This window comes from Dermacentor silvarum, chromosome 3, assembly GCF_013339745.2.
Source record: "Dermacentor silvarum isolate Dsil-2018 chromosome 3, BIME_Dsil_1.4, whole genome shotgun sequence".
Lineage (NCBI taxonomy): Eukaryota > Metazoa > Arthropoda > Arachnida > Ixodida > Ixodidae > Dermacentor > Dermacentor silvarum.
Genome location: NC_051156.1, coordinates 218,887,585 through 218,898,295, shown reverse-complemented (window position 1 = coordinate 218,898,295; position 10,711 = coordinate 218,887,585). Strand labels below are relative to the sequence as shown.

General features: G+C 49.4%; 2 protein-coding genes across 2 annotated transcripts; both read left to right on the top strand.

Moving 5' to 3' along the window:
- Positions 1-3,802: 3,802 nt before the first annotated feature.
- LOC125944435 (sodium-dependent high-affinity dicarboxylate transporter 3-like) lies at positions 3,803-10,678 on the top strand. Its single transcript, XM_049664930.1, has 5 exons — positions 3,803-3,990; positions 7,160-7,319; positions 8,463-8,612; positions 9,822-10,094; positions 10,658-10,678. Exons 2-5 carry the CDS (start codon positions 7,206-7,208, stop codon positions 10,676-10,678), a joined length of 558 nt encoding a protein of 185 aa, XP_049520887.1. The 5' UTR covers positions 3,803-3,990; positions 7,160-7,205.
- LOC125944585 (uncharacterized) lies at positions 4,989-5,744 on the top strand (the record flags this gene model as incomplete). Its single annotated transcript, XM_049665085.1, has 1 exon — positions 4,989-5,744. A coding segment is annotated over exon 1 (756 nt), but the record flags the coding sequence as incomplete, so codon positions are not given.
- Positions 10,679-10,711: the final 33 nt, after the last annotated feature.

Here is a 10,711-nt window from a genome sequence, read left to right as displayed (position 1 = left end):
TGTTGTTGTTTTTGTTGTTGTTGTTGTTGTTGTTGTTGTTGTTGTTGTTGTTGTTGTTGTTGTTGTTGTTGTTGTTGTTGTTGTTGTTGTTGTGTTGTTGTTGTTGTTGTTGTTGTTGTTGTTGTTGTTGTTGTTGTTGTTGTTGTTGTTGTTGTTGTTGTTGTTGTTGTTGTTGTTGTTGTTGTTGTTGTTGTTGTTGTTGTTGACCTGAGAGGTTGTGGCGCATACCCACAGCGGGGGATTGGCCATGAATCGGGTGGTTATATTTGGTGCATAAATACAAGGGAATTAACGAATGGAATACTGGAGTTTATAAAGGAAGATTTTGTGAGACGAGAAGAAAAAAAAACTAAATAATAATAGGTTTAAAAAATGAATAAAAGAAAACTATGGTGGGAAAGGTGACAATAAGTTTAGCATGGTAATCGATTTGATTCTATGAGATAATTTTGGATTGCCAAGCAAGCATTTCTGTGGCTGAACCCAATAATATAGGCTCCAAAAGATAGAATTACAGGTTCCGATAAATCTAGGCCAATATTGCGAAGCGGGATTTCCAGTAGTCTTTTCCTTGTGGCAGAAAAACGCCGACAAGACAACAAGAAATGGTCTATTGTCTCCGCTTCGCCACAGAATGAGCATAATGGTTAGGGGACCAGACCAGACCTGTGTAAGTAAAAGTTTAACGTAGGGATACGGCAGCGCAGCCTCGTGATGGCAACTTCAATTTTCCGGCTTTGGCAAAAGTCTCTGTGCCAAGGGTATAGAAGATGTCTGTATTCCAAACAATTGGTTAGAGCAGAGCCTGACACTGCCTGCATAATGACACTCCTGCGAAATCTAGCAGCAGTGACATGAGCAGTCAAAGGACAATACGGAAAAATTGGTCCGGTTATCGACGCCTTGGCTAGTGAATCTGCTATTTCATTTATAATAAGTCCTTTATGGCCAGGCACCCAAATTAAACGCAAACTTTTCAAATAACCAGGTATCAATGAATGAAACGTCCTCAATACGCGAGAGTCGCAAGAAGCGGTGAGGGATGAGCACAATGATAATGAATCAGTGACTATCACGGCAGACGTAATTGATGGGTCTAATTTGCGTAGAGCCAGCACCACCTCCATGAATTCGGCTAAAAATATAGGTATAAAATCTGGCAGCCGAAGAGAAAATGTCCAATCGAGAATAGGGGAAAATATACCAACACCTGATTTTTCCTCACATTGTGAGGCATCTGTCGCAATAACGATATTTGTTTGCAGGCTCTGCAGATGATCTTGTAATAGAGCATCTAGAATGCTATGTGGAAGTAATTTTGAATTATTAGGAAAGATGTCATCGAATTGAATATCAGTGGCAACAGATCTGTCAGGAATCGGAAGTACATCACAGATGCGCACGTCCAAAGGGTCAAGTAATTGTTGCGTGAATGTAAGGCGTGGTGGCGAAGCTTAGGGAAAAAGAAGAAGCACGCCAGAATTAAAAAAGAAACCGCATATCCACGGGGTGAATGATGATGAGTGGGCGAAGCTCCGGAGGGAATCATCGGTAAACCGTGAATCTTCCGTGTAATTCGCCCAGTCTCGCCGCACTAAATCGAACGATTGTCTTCCACCAATGACACGCGACATATGTGACGTCATTCCTATTTTATAACAGCGCCCTTCATTATAATTGCACCATCTCCCGCTTAAGGGGACGCTAGCACAAACGCGTTAGAAACGTGCAGTACTCTCTAGTAAGGGGGAGAGGCCACAGCGTCTTACGCAGCCGTTTACACATGCCGGAACGTGCACCGCGTTTGCCGACGCCATCACATGATTGCTGAGAGAGTATAACCCCCGTATTCATAAACGCTCCTCGACTTGAACTTGACTTGCCACCGCCTTCAACGCGTTTCGAACGCGCTGCCCAAGGCGGTGGCAAGTCAAGTTCAAGTCGAGGAGCGTTTATGAATACGGGGGTAAGGCGGAGATGCCACAGCGTCTTACACCAGCTTCTTACACGGGCCATAACGCGCTAGCACAAACGCGTTAGAAACGCGCAGTCTTTCGTTAATGTTGGGTATTTATTGTCATCGTGGTGCGTGTGTCCATGTGCGCTTTGTGGCGTAGTGGTTAGCGCCGCGCGTTCGGAAGCGAGGGGTCCTTGGTTCGATTCCGCGCTACGGACACAACTTTCGGAATTCTTTTTTTTTTTTTTCATAAAAGTAGACGTGGCTACCTACTACTACTACATACTACAGAGGACGGACAGACCCACTCTAAGGAGCTTCGCCCCCTAAAAAGAAAATAATAATGCAGACTGCAGACTGTACCCTCGAAGGTGGCGTCGCGGAGGGTCAGTTCTCGCGAGCTCTTAACCAGACGGCGGGAAGGGGTCTGCTATTGCACAGGTTCTGCATCGGCTGTTGTTACCCCATCACTATAGTGTTATGGTTTTTGTGAAGGGCCCCCTCACTATAGCACGTTTCTTTTCAAATAGCGGGAAAAGGTCGGAGCATTCTTCTAGCCTCTAACAGACGAATATCGCGTCGTTAGGTTTTCAAGCGAAGCTTGTATACGCTAGCCTGCGCCGACAATGTAACGCTAAAGAAACCAGCTGCTCTCAGAACTGCACAGGTGGTCGGCACGCGCTCGTGCCACAGCTCCCGCATTATTCGTCGTCGTCGTCGTCGTCGTCTGCTTCCACAGCTGGCTGCGTTACTGCTAATCATTCCAGCGTAGAATTTCACTTCTCTTCTATCGTCGTAATGGGGAGGCCGCGTTTACAGGGGTATGAGCCATTTCTTAAGGGGGTATGAGCCATCCATTCTCTTACGAAACGGACAGATTTAATTTTGAAGAAATTTCATGGAAATCCATCCAGAATTAATGCACTCGGGAAAGGCCTCGTCGTCGACGTGCCGATTCTAGCGTGAGGGTCCCCAAAGCCCAGGCGAAAAGCCGCCGACCCCGAGTCGCGGGAACGCGATGCTGATGCCACATGTCAGCGTCGTCTAGCCCTCCAAGAATCCGACAACGGTGGCGCACGCCTCGGCAACGCTAGCGCCAACTTCCCCGGTGCGACGGCCAGGTTTCAACGCAAGTTTCTCAACCGGAACTTCGGCGCCAGCTGCAGTGCGTGCAACCGGTTGTGGTTCGAGCACAACGAGGTACTCGTCAGTGCAGTTCGTTCGGAGGAACACCGAAGAAACACATGACAAGCTACGCTTACCCCGATTTCCTCGACAGGGGAAGGGCTACTAATTTCTTAAATTCCAGACGGCTTGCCACGCGACTCTATAGCTTAGTTATACTTGTATGTGTGGCAAAAAGCCGCGAGAAGGTGGGCAACGGGTGTCTATGACACATTTACATTATTCTGATCTTTCATTCTCTTTTCTTTTTTGTATTCAAAAAAAAAATCAAGGATTTCGAATAAAGATCTCACAAAAGCGTCTTCTATCAGGTTCGTGTTCAGCACGCATGCGTCAGAAAGTAATAGTACATAGAAGACATATACACGTAGCAAACTTTGAGTGTTTATGAATCAAGGCCCGTATTCACGAAAAGCTTTTACACTAGAATTATTTGTAAAAGAAAACTTCAGCCAATTCTGACGTTGGACATATTATTACAGCTAACGCGACCGGCCTATGGCAAGAGCGCTTGCGAAAGAAGAGCTTTGTGAATTCGGCTTCAGGTTTCTCTTGCCACGACCGTTATTTTCTTTCATATACTTCTTTATCACTTCAACAGCAAAGAAACAAATCCCCCAAAGTGCTCTGAAATCATCATCACCATCGCAGGAACGCGCAGAAGAAGACGACATTCGTTCTCGTGTGCTCGCTGTTCTGGCCTAGTCCGATTAGTCGAGAACAGCCTCCCACAAAACGTTCTTTTGCATCGCGTTGGTCAACTCGCAATTTTGTGAAGTCACGCTGTTCTCTATACGCAAGTGGCGGCGAATTTCTTGGTCCTGGAAAGAACTGACTCGGACTTCCACGTAAGTGTCTTCCAACCCTCTGCACAAGCCATTTCTCTGGGAGCTTGCGGATCAAAAACTAAACTTTTTTGCTCGATCGATGATCCATCACGTAATTTGTAAGGCAGCATTGCGACGTTGTTGAAAGTTTCGTCTGTTGAGAATTCCGTTTTTAAGGATGGCTATTTCTGCAAGACCTCTTGACTTTACAGGCGGTTTAAGATTCTCATTATATCGTCATCGCGTTATGTCACTATGCAAAATAAATAAACCACGGCGTCACGAGGCCAAATAATAGTACGAGTTGCGTGGTGCTCAAGCTTGCTTCGCTGCACAGCCAGTCTGCTTGCAGTGTGGCGGTGCGTGACGCTCTGCGCAGTCAACAGTGTGTTGGTATGTGGTCGATTGTGCACACACGGAATGCTCACTTTTGTTTCCGCCCGCTATAGAATACGCGTACACTGAATGGAATCTCAGGCATCCAACCTGCATTACAACGCTATTCTAATGCGCAGGAAGTTAGAGGCCGTGCGCAGATCTAGCCTATGAATTATGTAACTCGTCTATACAGCACTGTGAGGGCTGGGCGTGATGGCTGAGGCGTGAAGGCTGAGGCGTGAAGGCTGAGGCGAGAATAACAGGGTAACACTAAGTTGAAGATCATTGAGCGTTGCCCCGCTCAATGATCACATCTGGCGCAGTCGACCCCGAGCCTCAGCCAAGCCATACAGCCACGGCAGCGCAAGAACGCCTTTCGAACGCCAGCGTCGAACGCCAGCAACAACGCCAGCGTCGAACGCCGGTCAGTACGCCTTCTCAACTGCATTCGTCGTTGTACTTACGCACTCACGCCGCCGAAGACTCACGCCTTAAGACACTCCTGCCATTTTACCGCTCGTCTGTGTAAAGCACGGCCGTCATATGAAGAGTGCCGTGAAAGTTGACTAGCCCTAGTCGACAACTAGGCTTAGCGATCACTCGCCTAGTCTCCCGTGCGCCCAGCCTCGTTCCGCAACGCCATGCCGGGAATTGTGTGGCAGAATCTCGACGCGGTGACCATGTCGCGTCTCGGCGTCGACCTTATACGCGAAGAATTGGCCCGCCGACAGCTGGACCTCACAGGTTCGAAAGAGGAGCTCGTTCAGCGTTTGCAAGCCGACATTCAGCAGCAGCGTGAAGCTACCCCCCCGGTTGAAACGAATGAATCCGCCTCGAACGCTGTGGCGTCTTTGACGCTGGACCCAGCCACTCTACAGAGCCTCGCCATGCTGTTCCAGCAGCTACCTCGCCCTGCAACAACGGTGACGACACTGCCAGACCTGTCATCGTCCATCCCGCAATTCGATGGTTTGCACAGTCACAGTGTCAATACATGGCTTGACGACGTACGACGAGTACAGCAGCTCGCCTCGTGGGACGACGCCACCACACGCCTGATCGCAGCTAGCAAGCTGAAAGGCACGGCGCGAGACTGGCATCTCGCGTTCGGCAACCAGTACAGCACCTGGGCCACGTGGAGTGCCGCCCTGAAGGACACATTTTGTACAGAATTGTCCCTCATTGAGTGGCAAGAGCAGGTCATGAGGGTAACCCAGGCCCCATCCGAAAGCTTGCACCAATATGCCTTTGCCAAGTTGAAGACCATTGAGCGTTGCCCCGTTAACCTCTCTGAGGCCCAAAAGATTGACTACCTGCTGCATGGTTTACGGGAACAACACATCCTCGCCGCCATAGCAGCCAACCGGCCGCCCACGGTAGCTAAGTTTATTTCTACTTGCACCAGCCTCGACAAGAGTGCGCAACATCTACACGCCAAAGCAAGCCCGTCACCATTTGCCGGTTCTGTTTTGCCGCCGTCGCATTCCTTTCGTGCCGCTAAGCCCGCAGAGCGCCAGCAGCCTCGCTCAGAACAATCGACACCACAGTCCTCCCGAGGGGCCACACCAAAAACGCGCATTTCAGAGCTGCCCGCCGAGCAACAAGAAGCTACTTATGCAGCTATTTCGGCACAGTATGGCGCTCCAGCTTTTCGTAGCGGTCAAGACCTGTCTCAAGCTGTCTGCTACCAATGTCATGCCTTGGGTCATCTGGCGTCCAAGTGCCCTACACGCACCAGCCGCTTATCACCAGCGCCTCCAACCATGCCCAAGACACAGCAGCCCCCAGCACTGCACAGTGCACCCGTTCCGCTTGACGGCTCACAACAGCAATGCCCCTTCTTCAACGCAACTCTCAGTGGAGTCGGTGAGTGTGAAGCGTTTCCTGACTCTGGGTCCAAGGTGACATTAATCTCTAAAGCTCGTGTACCTGCAAGCATGATCATCCCATGGACCGAGCCTCCACTCGTGGTGGTAGGAGGAAGCACAGTGCTACCTGTTGGTGCTGCATTTTTGAAGATATCCATCGGCCCCGCCACAGGAGTTGTTGAAGCTGCTGTTTTGGAAGATAATGTACTCCCCCTCATTCTTGGTGGTCCCACGTTGACCCTTGCATATGGCCAGACGGTGTACGGGTTGACGAAGTCCAGATAATAATACTCCCCCTCATTCTGGGGCCATGTACAGGTCTGGCCATGTACAGGTCTGGCCGTGTCGTCACCGTTGTTGCAGGGCGAGGTAGCTGCTGGAACAGCATGGCGAGGCTCTGTAGAGTGGCTGGGTCCAGCGTCAAAGACGCCGCAGCGTTCGAGGCGGATTCATTCGTTTCAACCGGGGGGGTAGCTTCACGCTGCTGCTGAATGTCGGCTTGCAAACGCTGAACGAGCTCCTCTTTCGAACCTGGTGGTGTTGTTGTTGACTAGCTGCACGGTCATTGACATTGACCGTGCAGTGGTCAATGCAGTCAATTGTGTGGATTCGAACCTGTGCGGGTTTCCCCGCACAGGTTCGAATCCTGTCGACTGCGCCAGATGTGAGGGCTGGGCGTGATGGCTGAGGCGTAAAGGCTGAGGCGTGAATAATAGGGTACGAACTATTTATTAGAACATAGTGGCACGCGCCAAAAACCGTGACCGTCCGTGGCGGCGGTCGTAGCGAACTGGAAGAGAGCCCTCCCTCGCTTGGGCTTGGCGTTGAGTCGGCGTAACAGCGCTGTAGGTGGCGCTAGTGATGAGATAGGCGGCACATGTGGGCGCTCACAGCACTAACATTGTCGCCCAGAGATAGTTGTTTCTGTGGCTTTCCTGACGCAGCGTCAGCGCGGCCGCCACTGTGGGATCTTCCCGGAGGCGCTGAGTCATGGAATACACGTCAGCATTTCCGCTGCGTAGTCGCGCGGAAGCGGCGTCCACCTTGCTGATCGGATACTCGGCACCTTTCTACGCGCTGCCCATCTTCAGCAGAAAGCATCCGGTGAGCTGATAGAAGCCATTGCCGGGTCCCATAGGACAAAGCAACTATTTTGCGTGCGTTTCGCAGTGCACATTACTTCACATTGCTTTCGCCACTCTGAACACAGATTAGGCATGAGCTCTATAGCACCCTGCTTTTCTTCACGTGGCCAAGGTTGACCTCGCTTGGTTAAGAGACCAAAGGTCAGGGCTCGATCTCGTAAACCCAGTTGTTCTCTAGTTTGGACATGACCATTATCACAGTGTTCGTGGCACTGATGTTCGGTGCTGGAATGCCAGAAATATTTCTGACGTTATTCAAGGTAATCAGTTTATATGGTCCAACGGGCGAACTTGATGCACATTTTGGTGGAGGAGTAAGTGAATTTTGATTAAATGGGGCAGCAAATCACAAGTTTACTCGACGCTTTCCAGGCGGGCCTTTTTCACCATTCTGAAGCTTGCGCCATCATCAGTGGTACAAGTGATAAGTACTTGCCAGTCTTGATTGCTGCAAATATAGAGTGCGCACTTTTCATTATGAAACCAGGCGCATTTACGAAAGAAACAAAAAAGCCAAATCTTTGCTAGCCGACAGCAAAAATAAGAGTTAGTGCGTAATTTTGGCAGCAAAATTGCGCGTCTTTTGTGGCAAGAGATCTGGCCTCTAGTCTTAGCTTTAGAAACGAGTCCGCACTACCTTTATCCTGGAGTCTAATAAACGTTCGCTTTCATTAATTTCTTCAACCTTGAGTTACGCTAAGAAGAGACTCGACATTGTCCTTTGTTTTGTTCTAAACGAGCGACGCTTGAGATATCGAAACGTTGCAGAGCCATGCGATATTCTTTACTCATGTTACCAGCGCAATAAACGGTACTGTCTGCGTCACCCCTTTGTGACCCGTTTCTTCGCACTGGTAACCTCAATGAACAATTGTACTGTACAACGATCTGACATAGTACTATCCCTCCCCCACTCCCATTTCCATGTACTCCCACCTCTCCCTCTTCCGTTTACCTTGAGCTGCCTTATACGGGCACAGGCACACTCTGTTAAAGTTGGATATCTTGGCAGAGTCAAGCATCACATAATGATTACATGCATGTAGCACGCGTTGAATGACGCAGCTGTACGGGTCGGTCGTTTTGGTGCTGTGTGATGCAGGAGGCCCGCTGCGCGTACTGCCTGCTGGTGCTGGTGGTGTGGACTCTGATGCAGGTGCTGCCGGCTCCCGTGGCCTGCATGTTTCCGCCGCTCGTGCTGGCCGCCTCGAACACCATCAGCGACGACGACGCCATTGCCGGGTACGCGTCGGTAAGTCAAACTCTCCTTTGCGTCCTCGTTGTTGTTCGTTCAAAAAGACAGGACCACTGTAAGCCACGTGGACGCACTATGCTTTTATGTTTGTAGCAGAGCAAACGCCCGTCTATGACGTTCTGGCATGAAATGTAGCTAGGGCCAGGGCAAAATGCGCACTGCGTAGATCTAACGGTGACCAGTTACAGCAACGGCACTGATTCCGAAGGGGAAAGAAACAGACTGGAACGGTAGACGTTCAAATTAAGCAATATTATCCCTTTATGCACGAATGTTTTCTACAGGCAACACACCAGGAAAAAACTTTTTTTTTCTTGCTGATTTTTGGTTTTGAGTACGGAGTTTCTTGTTAACTGTAGTCGGGCAACGCTGAATGACAGGTAGCAAGCATCATTTGTTGCTTTAGAGCAGAAACGCAGAACTAGGAAGAAGTTTTGCACGTGGCTCACTTTCTATTGAAATTACGGCCAGAGGAGACAGGCCGATGCAATGTTTCCGGCTGCAATGGTAGCACGCACGTAAAGCAAATACAATGTGCACCTATGGTTCACATATGACGACGAGAGCTGTCTGTAAATGTTCCAAACGAAGCCATATGTGGCGTGAGGTGAAGCTCACTTCATTTTTTTTTCTGCCATGTGTAGCCCCCTATTGTTGAAAAAGCTTCCACACAATATTTATTTTCCATTCTTAAATTATGCATATTCTGCCAGTTATGCCACGCAACCCCCCCCCCCTCTCTCACTTTCCCTCTAGTTAGTGATATCGCCAGTTGCGGATAACCTTCCAAGCACAATAACTGTGCGCGTTCGCTCGCTTTCTTTACCACTCACGCCCTACTTTTTCTTTGGCTTTCTTCCACTACGCTTCTACCCCCCCCCCCCCCTTATAGATCATGCCATATACAGAAACTAATATCCCTCTTTCTAACATTGTAAACACAAGCCGTCAACTCGCGAGACAATAAATCCTGTAAATTGATTTCGTCTTGAGGATAATCAAAACGCCATTGGTTACTCTGCCTATACAAAAATTAATATGTTCGTTGTGTGTACGCGCTTGTCCGGTGCCTTTCCTTATTTGTTTGCATCCTGATTTAGTTGCTCTAAATAATCCCGAAAATGAGAACAAAAGGCTGTCTTCGGCTTTCCTACTTGAAGTATCTCAAGACGCGTAGACTCCTATCACCACTCTGTCGTTGCCCAGCCGTACGCGCTGCACGTCGTGGCCGTCATGCTGTTCATCCGGCTGGGCCACTCGCTGAGCCTGTTCGACCGCGCCGCCATGGTTGTGATCCGCCACAAGGGGACGCGCGTACGCTCGCTGATGCTGGTCTTCTCTGCGTTGTCTCTGCTCGCCACGCTGTTCCTGGACAACGGCGTCACCACGCTGCTGATGGCGGCGCTCATTGAGCGCGCCGCCAAAGCGCTGCAGGACACCACCATCCAGGCATACCAGAAGAGGGCACTCTTCAACAAGGCGAGAGCGATGGTGCCTTTAAATCATGCCCGATACAAATGTGCCCCCTTTCCCACAACTGCCCCTCACCACCCAAAAAAAGAAAGGAAACCACATAGGATAATCTGTTCAAAGTTTACAAGTCTATATGCCAGGTACTTCGTCAAACTTGCATACAAAACTGAGCCGATTAGACGTTTTTAATGTTAACCTTGTGCGTGTAGGCATTTGAGGGACTTACTTCGATGTTCCACATAGTGATTCAAACGCGCGCCTTTTATTGTTCATATATAGGTACGCATATATGTCTAAGGAAGTGACAGCAGATACACAACTTCGGAATGACGGAAGAACTATATCAGTAAGCGCAATGCTTCACCACTCGCAATTTTCAAACTCAGTTCTCGTGGAGCGTATTAGAAGTGAATTTATTCTACAGCCTTTGGCACACTCCAATACTGCCGACACGCACATTCTACGGAAGAACCATTGGGGTGTGTCATTTTTCCATTCTTTGAATCATCGCTCTCTGAAATGCGTGAGCTCCGTCTGTGTGCTGCTAGCACGCCATTTTCCCTCCAAAGTGCGAGCTGTTTCATACGTGACGGAGGCGTGAATTTCCGTGTGGGCTTTTCGAT